Source organism: Tamandua tetradactyla, chromosome 6 (assembly GCF_023851605.1).
Source record: "Tamandua tetradactyla isolate mTamTet1 chromosome 6, mTamTet1.pri, whole genome shotgun sequence".
NCBI classification, from domain to species: Eukaryota; Metazoa; Chordata; class Mammalia; order Pilosa; family Myrmecophagidae; genus Tamandua; species Tamandua tetradactyla.
The window spans coordinates 134,099,493-134,122,538 of record NC_135332.1 but is presented as its reverse complement, the minus strand read 5'-3'; the positions used below and the strand labels follow the sequence as shown (position 1 = coordinate 134,122,538).

Genomic DNA, 23,046 nt, shown 5'->3' with positions numbered 1-23,046 from the left:
TAAGAAATAATTAAGTCAAAGCAGAGGAGGGCAAAAGATTATCTGCTCTAATTCATAAAATCCTGGGAAGGGGAGAAAGTTTTTTTTTTACAGGACATAGAGGAGGCATATGAATTCATGCACACCAGGGAATTCCTAAGGCTACAAGCAAGCATAAGCCCAGGACAAGATTCAGACTCAGAAAAGATGGACAGTAACCTGCACCTTACAGTTTCCTCAAGTTGACCTTATTCATAGGTGGGCTAAATTCTGAAGGATAGCAGCAGCCCACAAAAAACCAAATTGCAAAGGCTGCGAAAGGTGACCTTTGCCTTTGTTTTTGCTAGCTCCTAGTACTCAAGGATATCTCTGTGATATCACCAGCTGAATGCCAACTTGACAGCTCGGAGACTAAATCCCAGTGTTAATACTTTAAGATATTAAGATGTACAATGTGCAAAAGATTACAAGTGAAAGAAACATGAAATGCCTACCATCCAAGGAATAAAATAAGAATCCACAAACCACCCATGAAGAAAACATATTAGACATACCAGACAAAGACTTTAAAAAGATAATCCTCAATATGTTTATCTCAGTTTGTTAAAGCTCCTGGAACACATATACCAGAAATGGAATGGCTTTTGAAAAGGGAATTTATTAGGTTACAAGTTTACAGTTCTCAGATCACAAATATATCCAAACTAAGGCATCCCAGGTAAAGATACCCAGACTCAAGAAAGTCTGATGGGTCCAGAACATCTCTGTCAGCTGGGAAGGCTTATGGCTGGTGTATGCTGGTCTTTTGGCCTCTGGTTTCAGATGGCTTTCCCAGGGCATTTTCTTTCTGCATCTCCAAATGTCTGGGTCTCACGTCGGCTCTATCTTTGATGGCTTTATTGGCTCTCAGCTCTCTCTAAAACATTTCCCATTTTAAAGGACTTCAGCAAACCAATCAAGACATACCTAAAATGGCTGGAGTCACAGCTCCATCTGGTCAAAAGGTCAAACACACAGCTGAGTGGATTATGTTTCCATGGAAATAATCTAATCAAAGGTTCCCACCCTATATTATTGAATCAAGATTAAAGCCCATGGCTTTTCTGGGGTGCACAACACTTTCAAACCAGCACAGTGTTCAAGAAGATAAAGAAGACAAAAAGCAAGACCTGCAGGTTATCAGGAAATCAACAAATGTACAATATGAGAATTTCAATAGAGAGAAGATTTTAAAAGAGCTCAAAGAAATACTGCAATGGAAGTACATGATGGAAATGAAAAATTCCCAGAAGGGTTTCTAGAGCAGATTGGAAATGACATAAGACAGACTCAGGGAACTTGAAGACAAGACAGTTGAAATGATTCCGTTTGAAAACAGAGAAAAGCAATTTAAAAAAACAAACAGAACCTGAGAGACATGTGGAGCACCATCAAGCATAATAATATGAATTATGGGAATTCCAGAAGAAGAAAGGAAGGGGAGGAAGGAATACTCAAAGAAATATTGGTTGAAAACTTCCCAAGTTTAATTTCAACATGCCCAACAAACCCCAGTATGATAAACTTGAAAAGAATAATGCAAAAACATATAGTAGTTAAGCTAAAAAAAAAAAAAAAAAAAGGACAAGCCAAAGAGAGTTCTGCAAGTCATGAGAGAAAAGCAATGTGTCACATACAAGAGAACCCCAATAAGATGAAATGCCAATTGCTCACCAGAAATCACTGAGGCAAGGAGGAGGTGGGATGAAATATTTGAAGCACTGAAAGAAATCAACTGTCAACCAAGAAATTAATATCCAGTGATATTAATTTTTTTTGTCTTTCAAAAATGAGGGAGAGATTAAGACATTTCCTGATTTAAAAAAAAAGGATCTGGGTGTTTCATTACTACTAGACCTTCCCTATAAACAATGCTAAAGAGTTCTTCAGACTGAAAGGAAAGGACACTAGACAGTGGATCAAAGTGGCATAAAGAAATAAAGACCTCTGGTAAAGGTAACCATATGGATAATTATAAATGCCAATACCACTGTACTGTTTGTTTTTTTTTAGTATGTAATGCTACTTTTTACTTCTTACAGGTTTTAACATACAAATGCATAAAGTAATTTAAAAATCAATGATTTTAGAAATGCAATATATAAAGATATAACAGGTAAGAAGTACAACAAAGCTGGGTAAAGAATAGTATAGGAACAGTGAATGTGTATGCTATTGAAATTGAGTTGCTATCAAATCAAACATGATTGTTTTAGATTTAGGATTCTAAAGTTAATTCCCTTGGTAACCACAAAGAAACTGTAAGAAAAATATATACAAAGAGAAATAAAAAGAGACTCAAAATAGCAAACTACAAAAAAAATCAATTAAATATGAAAGTAAGCATTAATGATAGGAACACAAAAGATTTAAGACTTACAAAGGCCAAATAGCAAATGGCAATAGAAGATCCTGCATAACTAGTAGTTACTTGGGATGTAGATGGGGCTTGAACTCTCCAATCAATAGCCAGAGATTGACAAAATGCATTAAAAAGAAGAGCAAGAACCAATAACAAGCAATTTACAAGAAACTTACCTTAAATGCAAAGACACAAGTAGGTTGAAAGCATAGAAAAATGAACCATGCAAATACTAATCAAAAGAAAGCTGCGGTAGCTATCCTAATACCAGGTAAAATAGACTAATTCAAAAACAGTTATAAGAGAAGAACATGTTTCTGTGTACTTATGGAAGGATCAGTTAACAAGGACATATCTATACACACACGTATATATACATATATACATATACATACACATACACATCCCTAGTGGCAGAGCCCCAAAATATATGAAGCAAACATTGACAGCTTTGTCAGGAGAAATACAGTTCTACATTAATTGTAGGGGACTTCAATAATATCATTTTCAACAATGGATAGAACATCTAGACAAAAGATCAATAAGAAAACAGAAGACTTGAATGGTACTATAAGCCAATTAGATCTAAGAGACATATATAGAACATTTCACTCAGCAGCAGCAGAATACACATTCTTCTGTAGTGCACAGGGATTATTTTCCAGGATATATCATATGTTAGGTCACAAAATAAGTCTCAAATTCAGAAATACTGAAATAATAGAGTATATTTTCTCTGAACACAACGAAATGAAACTAGAAATTAATAGCATAGGGAGAACTGGTAAATTCATAAATGTGAAAATTAAGCAACACAGTCAAACAACCAATGGGTCAAAGGAGATCTCACAAGGGAAATTCAGGATCTACTTCGAGAAAGACGAAAATGAAACACAACATACCAAGATTTATGGGATGAGCAAAGAAGGAAATTTACAGCTTTTAATGCTTACATTAAAAACAAAGATTCAAATTAGAGACCTAATTTGAATCCAAAAGTTGGTTCTTTGGAGGATCTAAAAAAGAAGATCAAAGAAAGCAAACTAAACCCAAAGTGAGAAGAAAGGAAATAAAGGTTATAACAGAGATCAATGAAATAAAGAAAAAACAATCAATGAATCCAAAAGTTGGTTCTCTGAAAAAATTAATAAAATCAACAAGCCTTTAGCTAAACTGATAAAGAACAAAAGGAGAATTCAAATAGCTAAAATAAGAAATTAAAGGGTGGGCATTACTAATGATAATTACTCATTATCATCAACTTTATGCCAAATTAGATAACCTAGATGAAATAAAAAAATTCCTAGAAACACACAAACCACTTATACTAATTCAAGAAGAAACAGATCAACAGATCAATGACAACTAATTGTACCAAACATAACAAAAAGAATTAACACCAATCCATTCAAACTCTTCTAAAAAAAAAAAAAATCAAGGGAACACTCCCTAACTCATTCTCTGAAGTGAACATTACCATCATACCAAAACCAAATAAAAATATCACAAGAAAATTGCAGATCAATATCCCTTATAAATGTGATGCAAATATCCTCAACAAAGTACCAGCAAACAAATCATATAGCACATTTTACAAATTATATATGACGGTCAAGTGGTATTTATTCCAGGTATGCAAGGGTGCTCAACTTAAGAAAATCAATTATTGTATTACCCACACTAACAGAATGTAGAAGAAAAAATACTCTTATCTCTATAAATACAAGGCATTTGACAGAATCCAGCATCCCTTCTTGATACAAATACTTAGAAAACTAAGAATAGGGAAACTTCCTCAACACAATAAAGGGCACATATGAAAATCCATCCACTGACATCACATTCAACAACACAAGAATATTCACTGTCATCACTGTTATTCATCATTGTACTAGAAAGTCTAGTCAGAGCAATTAGGTAAAAAGAAAAAAGAAAGAAAAGCTATCCAAATTGGAAACGAGTAAGTAAAATTTTTTTCTATTTGCAGATGACAATCTTATACATAGAAAATCCTGAAAAATCCAGTAAGTGTTCCCATATGCTAGCAATGAGCAATCTGAAGAGGAAATCAAGGGAAAAACAACTACAATAATTAGATATCTAGGAATAAGTTTATCTAGAGGATTTATACATGGAAAACTACCAAATATTACTAACATAAATCAATACTTAAGTAAATGGAAGGATATTCTGCATTCATGGATTTGAAGACTAAATATTATTAAAAATCAATTCTACCCAAAGAGATTGACACACTCAACACAATCTCAATGAAAACTCCAATAGCCTTCTTTGCAGAATTGGAAAAGCCAATCATCATGGAAGGATAAGGGGCCCTGAAAAGTCAAACCATCTCGTAAAAGAAAAATAAGTAGGAGGACTTATACTTCCAAATTAAACTTATTACAGGCTGTGTGACAGTGACTCAGTGGCAGAATTCTTGCCTGCCACACCAGAGACCCAGGTTTGATTCCCAGAGCCTGCCCAGGCAAAAAAAAAATTAATAAATAAAAAACTTATTACAAACTACAGTAATAAAAAAAAAGCATGGAACTGATACAAGGACAGACATATAAACCAACGGAATCAAATGGAGACCTCTGAAATAAATCCCCTCGTATCTATGGCCAGTTGATTGTTAATAAGGGGCCACACAAGTCCACTCAATGGGGAAAGACTAGTCTTAACAAATGGTGCTGGGAAAACTGGATATCCATATATAAGAGAATGAAGGTAGACCCTTACTTCACACCATATACAAAAATCAACTCAAAATGGATCAAAAATCTATTATAAGAATTAAAACTACAGAAATCCTACAAGGAAACACAGAGAATAATCTTCAGGATCTTGTCTTAGGCAATGGTTTCTTAGACTTTACATCCAAAGCACAAGGAACAAAAGAAAAATAGATAAATGGATGGCCTCCAAAAGACTTTGTCATGAAAGTGAAAAGAAAACCTACTCAATGGGAGAAAATATTTGTAAACCAGAAATCTGATAATGGTTTAATATGCAGAATGTATAAAAAAATCCTAAAACGCAACAAAAAGACCATGAACCCAATTTAAAAATGGGCAAAAGATTTGAATAGGCATTTCTCCAAAGAAGATATACAAATGGCAAAAGGCACATGAAAAGACAGTAAACATCATTAGCCCTTAGGGAAATGCAAATCAATACCACAATATCACACCATTTCATTTGCATTAGAATGACTACTATTTTAAAAATGGAGAACAACTGTCAGAGTATGGAGAAATCAGAACAGTCATCCTTAGTTGGTGGCAATGTAAAAATGGTTCAGCTACCATGGAAGACAGTTTGGAATTCCTCAGAATATTAAATATAGAATTACCATATGTTCTGGCAATTCCACTTCTAGGTATACATCCCAAAGAATTGAAAGGAAGGACTTGAACATATATTTTCACAATAATATTCATAGAAGCATAATTTGCAATGGCAAAAAAATGGAAGTCACTAAGTGTGCATCAACAGATGAATGGATAAACAAATGTGGTTTCTATTTACCATGGAATATTATTCAGTCATAAAAATAAGGGAATTCTGATACATGTGACAACATGGATGAACCGTGAAGCTCATGTTGAGAGAAATAAGCCAGCACAAGACAAATAATGTATGCTCTCACTTATAAGAAATAATTAGAATATGCAGCTTCATAGAGTAAAAGACTAGAATACAGTGTACCAGTACCTGGGGTGGGGATAGAGAGCAGAGAGTTAATGTTTAATTGGCACAGAGTTTGTTTGAGGTGATGGAAAAATCTGGTAATGGATAGTGGGAATGGTAACACAATATTGCGAATTAACACCACTGAAATATATGTTTGAACTTGGTTAAAAGGGGAAGTTGTACATGTTATAATAAAAATGCTTTAAAAACATAGGAAAAAACCATAGAACTGTACAATGCCAACAGTGAACCCTAAATTTTAACTATGGACTACAGTTCATAGCAAAATTACACTAATATTGTTTCATCAATCATAACAAATGTAACACATTAATGCAAAGTGTTAATAATAGGGTAAACTGCATCAGGGGGAGGTAAATGGAAACTCTGCATTTTCTTCTTGATTTTTCTGTAAACCTATTATTACTCTAAAAAGAAATCAAAGGGGAGTTAACGTTAATTACATAAATATATGACTTGCCTAGTAACAAAGCTACTGCTTTGTGAAGGCAGTTTTCAGACTTCCTTCCATACCCTTCCTCACAACTGAGGAAATCAATTTTTAGGATATTAGGGAATTAGTGAAGGAAGAAGGCAACTGATACATTTGTGTATTTACTATATGCTAAACAAAACTGTTGAAGCTTTACATCGATCTTCCTTGCTTATTTCTCACACTAACCCTCAAATTAAATCTTATTCCTTTATAACAGAGGAGGACGCAAGCGCAGAGAGATGGCTTAATTTGTCCCAGGTTATATCATGGTAAATATGTACTAGAGTTCATGTATTCTTTTGTCTTCTATTTCCACCAGCTAGCATGACATATGGCATATAAAGGACATTCATAAAATACTAGGCAAATGAATGAATGAATGGCAGTCAAGATTCCAGGTTGTTGTATTTTGTTTATAAACCTCAGTTATGGCATGCCATCTTCAAACAGGATCATAGCCCAAACAATTCCACATATTATTTTTAGTTATAAATTACATTGAATCACTTAGCCTTATCGACTTACATTGGTATTTCTATATTTCAACAGCACACAATTCAATCTGCTACAATTATGAGCTACTGCAAATAGGAATTCGGGTTAGAAGGGACTCTGAATATAAATCCTACTTACTAACTGCATGTCCTTGGACAAATTACCTATGTCTTAGATTATTAACTGATAAAATTGGAATAATAGTATCCTCATTATAAGACTGTTATGAGGATTAAATGAAATTATGCTATCACAGTATCTGGCATATCCTTTAGTAAGGTTATTTACCATTATTACTATAACTATTTTCTTCTGAGATATTTTCTCATGGCTATATAAGTCTTGTGACATACAAACTATTAAATTGTTCGATATTTTGAACAATTTAGGTGTGGTTTAGAGTATTAAGGAAAAAATTCAGTTAGAAACCTCATTAATAGATCTACAGATAACAGGAAAGCACTCTCTCTCATAACTAAGAGATCCCAGTATTACAACCAACACAAGCTTTTAATAGACAAGATACTCTCATCGACTTAAAAAGTTAGTCTCATTACCCACCTAGGTTCCCAAGACAGAAACTAGAAAACTGACCCTTCTGTGCATAAGCGCATGTCAGCACAAAACAGCTTCTTGTCTCTCACTTAACTTTTCCAGTTAATTACCATGGCTTTACCAATTATACATCCAAAAATATCAAATACATTAGTTTTTCTCTATATCATCTTGGCAACTGACTTATCGAAGCTTTCAATGTATCTATCCTGGAGGTTTTTGTAGTAGTTGAGGTGCAAGATCATGAAGGTTTTATGTAGGGAGGTGGTGAGCCATGATTAGCCTTTGAAGATGTTCGTAGAGCCACCAGAATCTGCTAATGGATTGAATGTGAAGTTAGAGAAAGAAAAGAATCCCGGACACCTCTGAAGCTTTGGGCAGTGCAATTACTAAATGGTGGTGCCTTTTCCTGAGGTTAAGGACTCTGCAGGAGGAGCAAGTCAGACAGCTGGGATCAAGAGTTTTGTGCCAGACATAAACATGGTGCTCCTCAATATATATTTTTACAAACTGAGAAATTGTGCTTAGTGGTTAAGTTTTTCCCCTGAGCTTTTCCAGTTCTGTGCCTTTGTACTTTCTTTCCTTTTGCCTGGAATTATCTATTCCCCATACAATTCATACTTACCCTGCTGAATTATGCCAACACCCTAGTAGGATTCAATTTTCCTTCCTCTGTGTCTCCACAGCAATATAATAACACTTATGAAGAGCACCAGGGCAGCTCTGGGGTCTTTGAAAGGTCATCATGGACAGACTCTACGGGCAGTGCCACATGGACATTTCAGCAACAATCCCCTTCCTCTCACCATTGACCATAACCAAAAATTCACCTTCACATGCCAGAGCCTGAAGGTCTAGTGTGTGTCATGTGGATGCCCCACGGGGAAGGTGAGTAGGGCATTGTGACCGACAGTCCCATCAAGTAAGAATTAGGATCAAATGAAAATAGACAACATTTACTGAGAACCTCCCATGGCCAAGGTTAGACATTTGCCTGTATCAGCTCCTTTAATATTTCAGCAAGCCTGTGAGAAAATCACTATTGCCTCCCTTTTATAGATGAGGAAGTTAAGTAGCTTGCCAGGTCACACAGAAAGTGGGACAGGGATTTGAACCCATCTGACTGTAGAGTTATAAACTTCACCCTAATGCTACATGTCTCCTGGATATAGAAGGAGAAGAGAATTACGTTGCAGGAACAAAGGGAAAAGAATGCCAGGCTGTCAAGCCATAGGTCTTGACTGCAGGAGATATTAAAGAGAGAGGCCACATCTTGCGGTTGGAATATTGCTCTATATGCTCCAGGATCTAGCATCAGAGCAGGGCCTGATTACTGAGCCGTTGGCAGCCCATAAACACCACCAAGGGTTCAGTCATTTGGATCCAAATTTTCTGTTTGTTTCTGTGACAGCTGATAAGCCCAGCTATGTAAAGATAAGAATTCTCAGTTTTCTGCTTTTGGCAGAAAAACAACACGTTTATAAGTGTAAAATTGCTTTGCATTTTGGATAAAATCATATTATGTAAAGAAAATTTGTCTTTCCTTATTTTGGAAAAAAAAAAGTTGCAGGCCAAAATTGTACTCCTGGGTTTTCCCCACATCTTCCACTGCTCAATGAGATGCTTATTCCAAAAGCATAGCTGTTAGGGCAGAAGAGGTGTTTGTTTTCTAATGAATCATTTTTAATCAGACTTTGCTTTAATGTTTAAACTGGGCAGTGTGCAGATGAAGAGTTTGCATTTCCCTGACAGTAAACGTGAGTATCAGGCTGAGAACTCAGCTGGCAATTTGGTCTGCAACAAGTTATTTGATTCTCAGTTTCACTAACTTTCCCCAAACAGTTCAAGGAAAGAGTAAGGAATTGTGATATAAAAGATCGGCCTTCAGCCAATAATCCTTAGTTCTAGGGTCTAACTCTTAAACTTCCCATCTTATTTGGGGCTTGGAGATCTGACCTAAGATGAGAGGAGCTGAAGTTACAGTGGGGGTGGGTGGGGGTGGACAAGTGATGCTTTAATTCAGTTCACATGGAAGGACCACCTTGTTATCAAGTTGCAGGAGACACAATCAGACTTCTGTAGAGAGAGTTTCTAAAGTACTTAAAAACCTTGCTAGCCCATGACCCCACCTTCAGGGAAAACACTCCCACTTAGTCTTTGTTTCATTCTTCTATCTTAGGTTTTATATATATATTTTAAATATCTTTAATTGTGAAAGATAACATATATACAAAAAAGCAATACATTCAAAGCATACCACAACTCCGTTGTAGAACAGATTTCAGAGTTTGGCATGGATTACAGTTCCACAATTTTAGGTTTTTCCTTCTAGCGGCTTTAAGACACTGGAGACTAAAATCAACATAATGATTCATCAGTCATACTTACTTGTTAAATCCTATCTTCTTTCTGTTATAACTCCACCTTCTCCTTTGATCTTTCTCTCAACCTTTAGGGGTACTTGGGCTAAGGCCATTCTAAGTTTTTTGTGTTAGAAGGGGCTGTCAATAATATGGAGCAGGCAGATGGAACTTGCTGATGTTCTGGAGAGGCTGGGCCCTCTAGGTTTCAGGACTTGTCTAGCCTAGGAACCATGTGGAGGTTTAGGGTTTTAAGTAATCATAGTGCATGGAACTTTATAGAATCTCAGATAGATGATTTTGGTTGGGGTTTTAAGGTTATATGTTTACATGCTAGTTGAATAAACCAAATTTAAACCAATTCCCATATAATCTATTTATATTGGCTATATAAGGATGCCATGAAATCTTCAAAATATACCCAAATACACAAGTACTATATCACCTGTTCTTCGACTAGGCTTTTTCATTACCATAATTATTCTCTTAAAGTGGATTAGTCATTCACAGAATCATAATTCTTTTGGATTACTAATGAAGCAATTAGTGGATTTAATGAAACTACTGTGTATTGGGGAAACACGATATCATATTCAGAATCTCTGCAAACTCAGGTTATAACCATAATTATGTATGTCTGTGTAGATGGAACAAGTGAAAACATCATCAAATTTGGAGTTGGGTAGACTGGGTTCAAGAATCCTGATTCTGCTCTTTAAGAACTATCTAACCTGGAGAATGGTATTTCATCTCTCTGCACTTGATTTGTTTCATTTAAAAAGTGAGGATAAATTAAAAATAGCTAAAAATATAGCATAATTACTGTGTGTGATATTGGAACTGTTTTACAGGCATAATCTCATTAATTCTCAAGACAACCTTATGAGAGAAGAAATATCATTATCACCCTGTTTAGGCACAGGGAAGCTGAATAAGTTGCCATGGTCATAAAGCTAGGAAGAGGCTGAGCCAGGACACTGGGCTTTGTCTGACCTCAGAGCCTGTGCTCTTACCTCCACTCTAAACTATCTATTCTGGAAGACTTTTCATGACAGTCGAAAATAATGCATATAAAGCACCTAGAAGAGCGCCTCGCCCATAATATGCCCTCAATAAGTTATAGCTAAAACTATTAATGGATAAACAGATAAGCACAAAGTGTTGAGTCTTATTAAATGATGTAAACTGTGTTTCTTCTTCAGTTTGCAAAGGTCAAATTGTTGGTTAAGCACTCCACATGATTTAATTCACAAATATTTATGGAGCACCTATGATAAGGCAAGCATTTTGCTTACCACCGTGGACCTGGTATATGGAAAACAGAATGATCTCTGCCTTCAGAGATTTACAACGTACAGGCTGATGGAGTGAACTAAAGATCTTTGAGGAGAAGTATAAGGATCTCTTACAGAGATCAGCCATTAAATTTGGAACAAAAGCGCCTCGGTCCTACACATCTACCTTTTCCTGATCAAAAATGGGAGCAGCTCTTAGAAAGTGAAAGTCAACAGGAGGAGCCAATGCTGTTATCATTATAAGTCTTTTTGTGAAGTTACAAATACCTTTTTGCAAAGTTTACAGATGCCCATGTTTCATTGCCATTTCTGGTCAGTCTGCATATACGTAAGCTTTCTCAGGAGTTTTGCATTTCTAGGTTTAATTCTGAACTTTCCACACCAAAGCTCTGATGTTCATATAAACAACCCTATTTTGATGCCTATCTTTAAATCCAGCCTATGATTTAAAAACCAAACAAAAAACAAAAGCAAAAAACCCCTACAAGATACCATTGTTACAGCTAATACTTAATCATGCATTTCCCCCCATTTCTCCAGCAGCTTCTGCTCCATGTCATTGATTCCAAAAGTCAAATCTGAGCTCTAGCTAGATAACTATCATTCCGCTTACCACCTCTCACTGCTTCAATTATTCCATCACCAATTATGCCTTCCACAAGGCTTTCTAGTATGGGAGGGTGGGTTACCAAGATATCAAGTATATGTAACAGCTGTTTATTTGCAAATACAGAAATGAACACATGATACAAAAAATATTGTTACTTTTTAATGCTAGTATCTTCTCATTTACATTCGATTACTCACTATCCTTTTTCCCCTTTCAATTCTAATTTTTTCCCACTAATCTCCACTGGGATAAAAATGACTGGATGATCACCAAGTGTCTCAGCAAGCCAAAGAACTACAGCATAGAAAACAGCTCAAGCTTTCAGGAGCACTGATGATCATCATAATCATAATAGCAACAGCAAAATGGGCATGAATTTAATTCTTACTATATGCCAAGCACTGCACTGGGGACTCAGCATTATATAATTTATTATTCATAAAAGCCCATGTCATAATAAATATCATTATCTCCAGTATATTGAAGAGAAAGCCGAGGGTGCAGTGTTTAGGCTACTTACCCAAAGCAGAGCTGTGATTTAAACCCAGGTCTAGCTAACTCTGATACTCTCCAAGTTTCTGTACAGTCCATCATGGGCACACAGCCTCAGGCAAAACAGAGGCTAGCAAATGACCACTTTATTGCTTGCACAGCACAAATGGTCCAAAACAGTAGGGAAAAAAAGAGAAGGCCCTACCTGGCCAGTCACCCAGTGAGGCCAACTGCTCGGCAGCTCTGAGCTCCCTAAGCTTCTCTTCACGTTGAAGATGAAGGACACCTGCGCTGAGCTTTTACACAATCCAGGGGGAGGGGCGAGGCCTGACAATGAGCAACCCTTGCTTTCTAGCAAGCCACTGGAGCTGGTTAAGATTTAATGTCTCCCCCAGCTGCCTATAGTCTCCTGCTAAATAGAAACATACCAAATACCTACATGCAAACAAGCACAAAGGGAAACATACCAAACACCTGGATACAAACAAGAAGGGAAGAGAAGAAGGGCAGGTGAGGGCTGGGCGATGGTCCTTGAGTGTGTCCTTGGCTTCCCCAGCAACCCCTATCCTGAGTCCCCCCCCCCCCACACACACACACCTTACCCTGAAAATAAGGAGAAGAATAAGGAGGGACAAGAAGCATAAGGAAGAGTGGATAGAAAGAGGGGTGGCGAATTGAACAGAACATCCCCAATCATTATTAGTTCATTAAATGAACCTCTCATTGAGCACTGTGTACTTGACATGCTCTGTGTCTGCTCATAAGAAATGTCCCTGATCTAGAGAGGAATGTTTGGTTTGGAAGAGACTCTGCAGCAAACGGCTGCAGCCCTCTATTCTATTCTAGGGGAGAGAGGGCAGTGACCCTACCAGGGTGAGCTGGGGAAGGCTTCCTAGATAAAACACCTTTTGAGCAGGAAGGTAAGCAATACAAAAGCATTCTTCAACTATCTAAAGGTGGAAAGGCAGAGGTAAAAGCAAGGACAACATCACAGGGGCCTGCAAGATGAAGGAAAGCTCAGGGAACCCCCAGAGCTTCAGTGGGCTGCAGGGAAGCACACGTGGTAAAGACTGTGGGAGATGAGGATGCAGGGGCAGGTAGCTTTGACAGCACAGTATGATCGGGCAAAGGGAAGGGAGCAAAGAGGGGAGATATTACATGAGGGGTGGAGTCAGCTGGGGAAACATGGGACTGAAAAGGACCACACTATGTATACTACTATGTAGTATAACACACAAGGTTATCAACAGCTGTTAAATAATCTAAATTGGTTTGTTGGGTGTTGTTCTTTAATACAATGTAGATTATAACGGGCCACCAAGGAGGTAAGTTTTGATGGAAAGAAAGTGAAAGATATAAAGATAACAGTGGCTGTGAATCAGAACTTTGGAGTCCAAGGAAATGAAGATAAAGCCTGAGATAACAAGGACCTTGTGCTGAGAGGGAGATAAAGATTTCTGAACTGGAGATGGTTGCTGAAATGAGAGGCAGGTGTCGTGGAGACTAATGGCTATTCAGTTGTGCATTAGACATCCCTGATGTTGGATATCAGAAAAAGACAAAAGGTGAAGATGAGAAGACAGGATGATAGCATCATTACCTCTAACTTCCAAGTTTTTAAAAAAGTGAAAAAAAAGGTGCTTCCATTGGATAAAAGCCCCTTGAATGAATAATATATCAATAACCAGAGGAAAAAAAACCATACACTGAGGAAACAATTAGATGGAAGGCACAGTTAAATATTATCAGGACTTGGGTCCTGATTTATTGTTCCTCCAAGGAATATTTTTCTGTTATGTGGGAAAATGCTGTTTAATGGGAAAGGGCTGCTTAATGGCTAAGTAGACTGCAATGTACATCTCTAAACTGTCCGATCTGGACTTTGACTAGACTCTCTCCCCATCACTAAGAAATGGGACTTCAAGACAGAAACTCACATCAATAATGTATCTCTGTTTCAGCATGTACACAATACCAGCAGGATAAACTCAATAAGATCCGACTTGGTATTCTATGGTGTAAAATATCTGGTGGAATAAAGGAATCAAAAGATATGGCTTATAACTGAACTTTGTGCAGGCATACATTAAACTGTAATACCTTTGACATAGTAAGTTTTTCCTTCCTATTTGCTGAATTCCTCTTCTCCATCTTTATAGATTATCAAACTCAGTGCATATACTTTGAATTGAAGCTATGGCCAAGAACTGTGGAGTAGAGATAAGAGAGAAACTCCTGGAAACCATCTAGGAGTGCAGTAGCAGCCCCAACGGCAACCATGACATACAATGTGACAGCCTAGATGTTGGTGTCACACAGACCTAGATTCAAGCCCTAGCTCAGTGTCTTAATTACTCTAAGACACAACACATGCAAAACACTTGACGCAATGCCTGACATGCAGTAGACATTTGACAAATAAAGCTGTTATTACTTTAACATTAATTTAAAGCATAAAAGGAAATAACCAGAGCTCAGGTATGCAGAGTTCCTCAGTGAAGCGCATAAATTCCATTTTCCAGTCAAATATAAATCCCTCTGCCAACTTCTCATGACTATGTGGAGGCATAAACTTACCTGAAGCTGTAACTAGTACAAGAGACTGATACTTTGTCAATTTCTTGGGGTTTTGCCCTTTGCACTATTCTTTGAGGTGTTCTAAAAGGCATGAGATTAAAAAAATAAACTGTAAATTTAGGGTCTTACCATTTTTATCTGCTCTCCTCAGTATCTAGAAAAGAAAAAGGAAAAAATGGATTACTTTTTTTTTGTAAGTATTGCAGTGAACATTTTATTCACATGTAATTTAACTATTATTAAACAAAAAAATTCCAATTTTAGCTAAAAGTTTATCATTTAAGATCTTTTTGTAATAGCCACTGAAAACAACCAAAATATTTATCGACAGGTGAATGAATAAAGAAACTGTGATACAGTGTAGTCCACATGGAATACTACTGAGCAATAAAAGGAAATGAACTATTGATATATGTAATGGCTTGGATGGATCTCAGCATAATTTTGTTGAGTGAAAAACCTAAGCACATAAGAGTACCTAGTATATACTTCCATTTTGATAAGATCCTAGGAAATGCAAACTAATCTACAAGAGCAGAAAACAGACTAAGGGTTGCCTGCGACTGGACAGAGCAGGGAGTAAATGGTCTACAAGAGGGCAGGAGGAAACTTTTGAGGATAATACATATATTATTATTTTGATTTTGGTAATTATTTGTAAATGTGTATGTATGTCAAAACGCTTCAAATTTAAGCTTTAGATGTGTAGTTTTATGTAAGTCAATCATACTGCAATAAAACTGGGGGAAAAAGAAATTGCGTGATAAACAGGAACTCAGATGGCTACTTAATAGTTTACTTTTCTTATATATGCATTGATTATATTATTCAGACCTATGCAGAATTATATTTATTATCACATATAAGCTAGAAATAGCCAACTCTTAGGAAAACAGAGTCCAGAGACTGAAAAGGACCAGTATCGACGTCACTCACTGAGTCCTGCTCTAGTCATTCCAACTAGATGATTTTCAGTACAGGTGCCAATACAGGAGTATTTCTTTGACCTTAAGACAGTCTGAGTTACCTTTTCTGTTACCTGCAATCAACTGATATGTATTCTCACAGTAAAAAAAAATTTGGATAACATAAAACATAGCTATGTTATATACAATCAAAGAAATATTTCCCTCTACCATAATGCAAGGACAAACTTCAATCACTTGGAAGAGGAACTTGAGAATTATTTTTTCTGAGCAACCTGAAGTTATGGTTAAATAACCAGAACTACTCTCATATCTAGTTTGCCTCTTCTTGGTAGTCTGCTTAAAACATGAGCAATAGTACTTATTCCCAAAGGTGTTTGTTTCACTGTTTTCTACTCTAAGAAACAGCATCCTTTTGTTTTTACTGTTAACTTCATGGAGATGAAGTATAGATAAATCTAATATTTACTCAAAAGTACTTTAGTTAAAATATTGATAATATTCCTAATATAATCCCACTCATGGAACTTTTCCAGCAATAGGCAACACCAACGTGTGTAAGAACTTTGTCCCCTTTTACATGTATTTAATTTTTGCATCAAGACTGGCCTTCCATAGTAGGAGCTTCCATGGTTAGAACTGAATGAGATGCAAATTCTTTTTACTCCACAGAGACAATTTTTAGTGGTGATTTGGGGGAATCCATCTCACCACCACAACCTCATTCCCCTCCTCTGGCACCATCAGTGAAATGCATCCTATTTCTTTTCTCTGATTTACTTTAAGATTATATTTCAAGCTCTATCTGTATTTTCAAAAGTTTGAAGTTACTTGGATGGCTTCTGGAAAAGAATAACCACATACCCGAGCGCGGGGCCTAGGACTTCTCTCATTTTATTTCATAAAGAACAATCAAAGGTAGCATTCAGCCTCTTGGAGATGAAATTATGATAGTGGCTTTTTATATTAACACAGTTCTTTGTAATTAAATATGAACGGAACTGTTCCCATTGCAAATTTTGCCTCTAAATGTACAGACTAATAAAAGATGAGAATTGAATTTCTTAGGTTATGTTAACACAGTAATCTGGATTGGTTTATTTTACTGATTGCTATCACAAGATAGATGCTCAGACCAAATCTTAAATGCAGGTAATACTAAATTTTTGCCATAAATTAAGGATTATCAATAGAAATTTCTCATGCCTCACTTTAAATTATTGAAAGCAGGTGTTAAAATGCAAATGTTATCTTGGAAGTTTAACAAATGAACACAATAGCCACCACTCACTGTACTAATATTTGCTAAGTGCCTCCTACCATGTACCAGGCTAAAATTAGATAATGAGATGAGATGAGCAAGGCAGTCACTTAGAATATTCCTGAGAATTTAGGATATAGGTCAGGGAATTGAGACCTGTGTAGAATATGGAGAAACCTCCAAAGGAGAAGTCCTAGTTGGTGGGTCATGGTGTATAGGCCTGGGCATCCAGCAGGTGGTTTTGCTGCCAGGTCCCCAGGCACCATGAGATAGTACGCATAGCAGTAGCATTGAAAGATAGACGGAGAATAGGTAATTGGTATATATGTTTTCATCTTCTCAATTTTGCTTAGGGTAGGTCCTACATGTGAAAATAATTGATCACATATGATGAGAAGAGTAAAACCCGGTTTTCCCTATTTCTGCTGGTTCCTGAAACTAGTACATTGGCATTTGCCTTGTCAACTGCCTAGGGTAGACAATGATGGGGCTAATTGCCATTCTCCCAACTGGACTAACCTCACTCAAATCATCAACTATGCATGTGTCACTAGACAGATAGGAAGTGTGCGGCTGTAACAGAATTCAGTCACAGAACCAGTGTACCTGAAAAGTTGTTTTTGTTTTGACTGTCCTCTACCCATCTTAACTTTTTTTCAGTACTGATGAGTATATGCAGGGCTTCAGGGTTAAGTATCTTAGTGATGAGAAACTATTACTCATTTTCACAAAGTCCCTGACTGTTCAGCCACTGTGCTTCATAGGAGGAGATGGTTTGTTCATGCCCACGTAAGGGAAGGAAGTGTAGACAAAGTCATCTCTCTCCTTCTCAACCTACTGTCCCCACCTCCCCAGTGAAGTAGGGAAGGACTCTGTCACTCCTAGTTAAAAGCTTTTTTTTAAAGATGGAATAAACAGTAAAAAGCAAAAAAAAAAAAAAAAAAAGAGTAAAAGGAAAACTCAGTGGAAAGGAAGAGGACATCAGATGGGTGGAGCTGCAACCAATTGCATCTGGTATTCAACCTGCTTTCAGAGACGAGTTGAAGGTTTATTATTCTCCCTTCGCACAGCAGCAGTGTTGATTAATGTAATGATTCAAAAGAGGATCCACAAGATACACAAACTGGCATTCTAAATTAGAGGTTATTCTGTTATCTGGAATACAGCAACCTGGGAAAAGATAGTACACTGGTGTAAGAGCAGAACAATGGCTGGTCCCTCGTCCTTCCATGGAGCTGCCCACGGGACCCAGCTCAGCGCCCTTTCCTTGACCATGTCCCTGGAGGGACAGAACCCACCTCAGCGCATGCATCGGTCCAGTGCCAGGTTTCCTAAGCCCCCAGTAGGTTAGTTCAAGGGTATTTATGATGAACCGATGCGTAATTCTGTCTCTCTTTTTTTAAGAAAGAAAACAATATCAATTAGATTTTTAAAGAAAGTCACTAAAGTTTGTAGATTTTAGCTGTTGTTATTTATTCATTCAATGTGGAACACTGAATGTGGTTAATACTCTAAATTGATGTAGCACATTTTTTCCCTCAGTTTTTTATCCTGTGGATACTCATTTATACTCAAAACAACCTAGAGAAGTTCAGTACCATGCTCATTATTATTTCCAATTTGAAGATAAGGAAAATGGAGCAAAACCACAACAGTTGTGATAAATCTTTCTCTGATTTTCTTGTTAAACATCTAGCACTAGTTTCTAACCAGCTGGATATATGTAGTCATTTCATTACCAGTATTCTCACAGGCAGTTTAAATTATTTCCTAGAGGACCGACTGTTTCAGTGGCACTGGAATGTAAACACTGGCCATCAAAATTTTACTTAAATTTGGAAATTAGTCTTTGTGGTGCAGAAACCTCCAATGAATTTCATTTCTGTTCCACTTTGAAATTGGTAAGGTTTATCATCTATTTATTATGAATCAAAAAAGCATCCCTTCTTAACAGTACTAGTAGAATACACTAAAGCTAATCAAATAAAGTGATATTCGTATTTCACATTATATTTTGTTAAAAACAATATGATCAAGAAATGAGTAATTCAAAAATTCTCAAGTAGCAAATCCTTTTTCATGCAACATATTTCATCAGCGTGCTAAATTTTTCACAAAATGTCTGAGAAAAGAGTAAATAAAATCTTTTCTATTTGAGATAATATCCAATGGCAGAGTTTTTTTGAAGACTCTAGCATTTTCCTGGAAAACAAGCATGTCAACACCTCTCATGAAATCTGTTTTATATAGATTCATAAATGTCTACAAGTAACAGATAAAAGAAGGCTTTATTCATAGCCTACAGATTCCTTCAGAGCAGGAACCAAACACTGTTAATTTACTTGGGAACAGTGGTGCATCTACAAAAAACAAATGTGATTTTTCTTTTTTATTATAATTATTAAAGCAGCAGCTTGAACAGTTGGGCCAAGTTTGGGGTGTGTGTGTCACGGAGGATGGCTTTCTACTCATAAAGCTTCAATCCTTTCATGTCCACTCTACCAACATTATTTGACAGCTGGTTAAAAAAGTGACAGGGGATGCACTAGATATCTTTGAGGGACAGAGTATAGGCAGGTTAGAAAAAATGGAGGCCCCTTTTGCTCTCTTTGAATCAATTTCACTGCTTGTCCACCAGCCCTATAACATGATTTTCAGGTGCCCTAACTTTCTCCTGCCCCTGAAGATCTCCTTCCAGGTGTGCCTTCCCCTTCTCCCAGCTCAGTTCCTCCAGGACATTATGGTCCTGAATAGGATGGCAGAACTTGCAGGAATAATATCAACCTAATTTTATTTAATAATAAAATTAGCACTATAGCATCATTTTATTGACCCAAGCTAAGCAGAGCTGAGTTCTTATGGAGAACAAGCTACAGAAACAATCCAATGGAGTGACTTACATTTTGGTGGGAAGAAGGTGGCTGGCTAAGAATGCCTGAATCCTCAATAGGAAAAGCATAGTGATAAGACTAAGAAGGTTGCCAGGACACATATTTGAACCTTCTCTGTATCTTGTGCCTTAGACCAGTTTTAAATATTGATAGGAGTTTCTTTCTCAATTAAAAAAAAAATCATTAAGTTCATTGAATAAACTGGCAAGAACTCTGTGCCCCCCCCCCCCATTTTCATTATCTGTGTCTCACTATTACGATCCTCCTAACTTGTTTTCCTCATATTTTCATCCCTCTACAAAGGAAACAGGTTTGGTCTCTGGCTCACCTCAATTTTAATAAGAAAGATTAGCTCAGAGAAGAGTAGAGGAAATAGCACGCAGCACTCCTGCTGCTCTTTACCCATTTCCTATCATGCCGAAACAAGATGCTTTCAGAATTGTCCCCAGTGAGCCAGAGATGGTGGCGAGGATGATGGGGGTGGGCAGCAGGACATGACCACCGAGGAGCTGGCGGGGACAGGAGCCTGGCAGGTCACTGAGGCCAGGAAGCCCTGAAAACCTAAAGGCAGAGAAAAGAGCTGGGCGATAGGGTAAAAAGATACAGAAAGCAGGAACAGGAGGGAGAGAAAAGCAAAACAGAAATAAATAAGAAAGAAAATGGCTATAAAGATAGAAATCACAACATGCTGGCAGAAAAATAGCAGGGAAAGGAAAGGAATGACCATCATATCAATAATGTGGAGGGAGTCAAATATCCCGAAAGCAAGGGACAGGAGCGAAGAGAAGACAGTCAAATCTAGAACTGGTGAAGATAATAATAGCAATTACAACTTGGGGAGGTACACGAGAGGAGAACTCGCAGGGAAGACAAAAGGGGAAAAAATTAGGAGGTGGCACTGAAAAGAAGGAGCATCACGAAAGAGATCTTGGCTATAGCTGTAAAGAGAGAAACAAACGTGTTCATTTGTTTCCCAATGGGCTGGGGAGGATGGCTGGGCAGGGCACTCTCCACTGCTTCCCCTGGTTGCCTGAGAGCCTAAGCGAGGTTGGCGGCTGCAAAAGAGCCCATTAGAGAAGAGTTGGGACAAGGCTCCCACTCTCCCTTAGCCCCTTTTAAACGTCCTATTCTGCCAAATGGAGACTGTTGTATTTACCACCGCGTCCCATGAAAGCCCAGGCTGTTGGGAATTGTAACTTTTGGAATTTCCTTCAGGGTTGCCAAGTCCCAAGCTGGAGGTCTGGGACAAGCCTTTTTCACAAGTTGAACGGCAGTGGTTTCTCTGTCGTTTGCCTGGGCGGTAGCCTCTTGGGGGGAGTGGAAGAGAGGCGGAGTGCAGCCGCAGGAGGTAGTTCTCGCCCAGGCTCGGGGGAGAAACCCCGGAGGATCAGCACCTGAGCCAAACGGACACACGAGCCCCTCCTCGTCGGGAAAAGAAGGACGCGGGGAACCACCAACCTAATTCCTTCCACCTCTACTTACGTCGAGGAAGATCGACATGCCCTTGGAGAGCTGCAAGGCAGAGCTGAGCTCTTCCGAGGAGTTGTTGGAGGACGGCGAGGTCTCCTGGGAATCTTCCATCCTCTGGAGCCGGGCATGCAGGACGCACCCTCTCCGGCAAGGGCGCGGCCGCAGCTGCTGCCTTGCGCGCGGAGCCGGAGTGGGTGTTCGCTCCCTCGCGCGCCTCCCTCCACTCGCCGGCTCCGGCTCCCCTCCCTCCCTTTGGCCTCGGCGCTCCCACACGCTCTCGCTGGCGTCCCCCTCCCTGCGCTGACGGCGCTCGGATCGGTCTCCTCCCGGCACTTAGCAACGCGCTGCCCCCCACGCGGGAGGGCCGGCTCTGCTCGCGGGCACCGCAGTGGGTCACGGGCAGAGATGACCTGGGGGCTCCTTCCCACCCACGACCACCCAAGTGCGGGGGAAGGGGAAGGCACCCCCAAGAGAGAGGGAGGAAACAGATAAACAGAGGGAGGTGCATTTGTCCTGACAACCAAAGCCCTAAGTAAGGACTCCCTCGCTCACCCCAAGGTGCGACCCTAATAGTAGCCGAGAGGGGTTCGGGGGGTGGGGGTTGTCTATTGTGTTTTTCACACAAACAGGGCCTTCCCCGAAGGTGGGTGGGGTCCTGGATATCGGATGCTGCCAAGCAACCAGGAGACAGCTTAGCTTTGGGCGTAAGCCATTCAGAGTTCGGGTGCTGCTTTATTATTTTGGATCCTATGGTCTAGTAACTTACTGGATCTTCCTCATCGGTAAAATGATCATAATGTTGACACTCACCTCAGAGTTCTGTGACTTAAAAGAGATAATGCCCCGGCAAAGGGCCACCACAGAGTAAGTCTCAAAAGACGTTTGGTTATGCTATGGGGAAAGAAAGGACTGTCAGGTAACGTTCAAGCAGGAAGATTCCCAAAGTCGAAGTCACGACAAAGATGCAGTCCTTATCTATGTTTAAGGATTGAAGGAGGATGATTATTCAATGCTCGAGGGCTTCAGTGATGCTGTAAAATGATCATTTGGCCACATTTCATCAGGACTGATGTCCACTGTTTGTTGGGCATGAAAAATGTGTAAGACACTTGGCAGTTACTGTGTGGGTTACTACCTTGAATAGTGTGTGGCAAGGTGAAACAATGATGATGTAGATCCAGGCGTCCTTTTTACAGCTTCCCAAGGAAACAGAGCATGTTCTTTCTCTTAGACCAGTCCACAAACAACCATAATACAGGGAAAACATGAGTGTCTTATGGCATCTGAAACATTCTATGGGTTTCTTCCAGGAGACTGCGTCTAATCTGGGTGTGGGGACCAAGTAAGTCTTGATGAAAGAGGCAGTATTTGAAATGAATCATAAGGAGAGGTGGATATTCAATAGTTTAGAGAAATAGAAGGAAAAATTCTGGACAATGGGCACAGCATGAGAAAGGCATGGCAGGAGGAAAGCACAGGGACTGTGTAAGTAGTTCTCGAGGACTCTGTAAACATGCAGTATCCTTTCAGTAAGCACTC

The 23,046-nt window shown here is 38.5% G+C and overlaps 1 protein-coding gene across 1 annotated transcript in view; it reads right to left on the bottom strand.

The window, feature by feature from the left end:
• NECAB1 (N-terminal EF-hand calcium binding protein 1) overlaps window positions 1-21,675 on the bottom strand; it is a 208,316-nt gene extending 186,641 nt beyond the window's left edge. Inside the window, exons 1-2 of the mRNA XM_077167170.1 lie at window positions 21,520-21,675; window positions 15,089-15,113 (exon numbers count right to left, since the gene is read on the bottom strand). Of these exons, the coding sequence (XP_077023285.1) occupies window positions 15,089-15,113; window positions 21,520-21,618 (124 nt within the window). The 5' untranslated portion in view covers window positions 21,619-21,675. The remainder of the gene's footprint in view (window positions 1-15,088; window positions 15,114-21,519) is intronic.
• Between the last annotated feature and the right edge of the window lie 1,371 nt (window positions 21,676-23,046).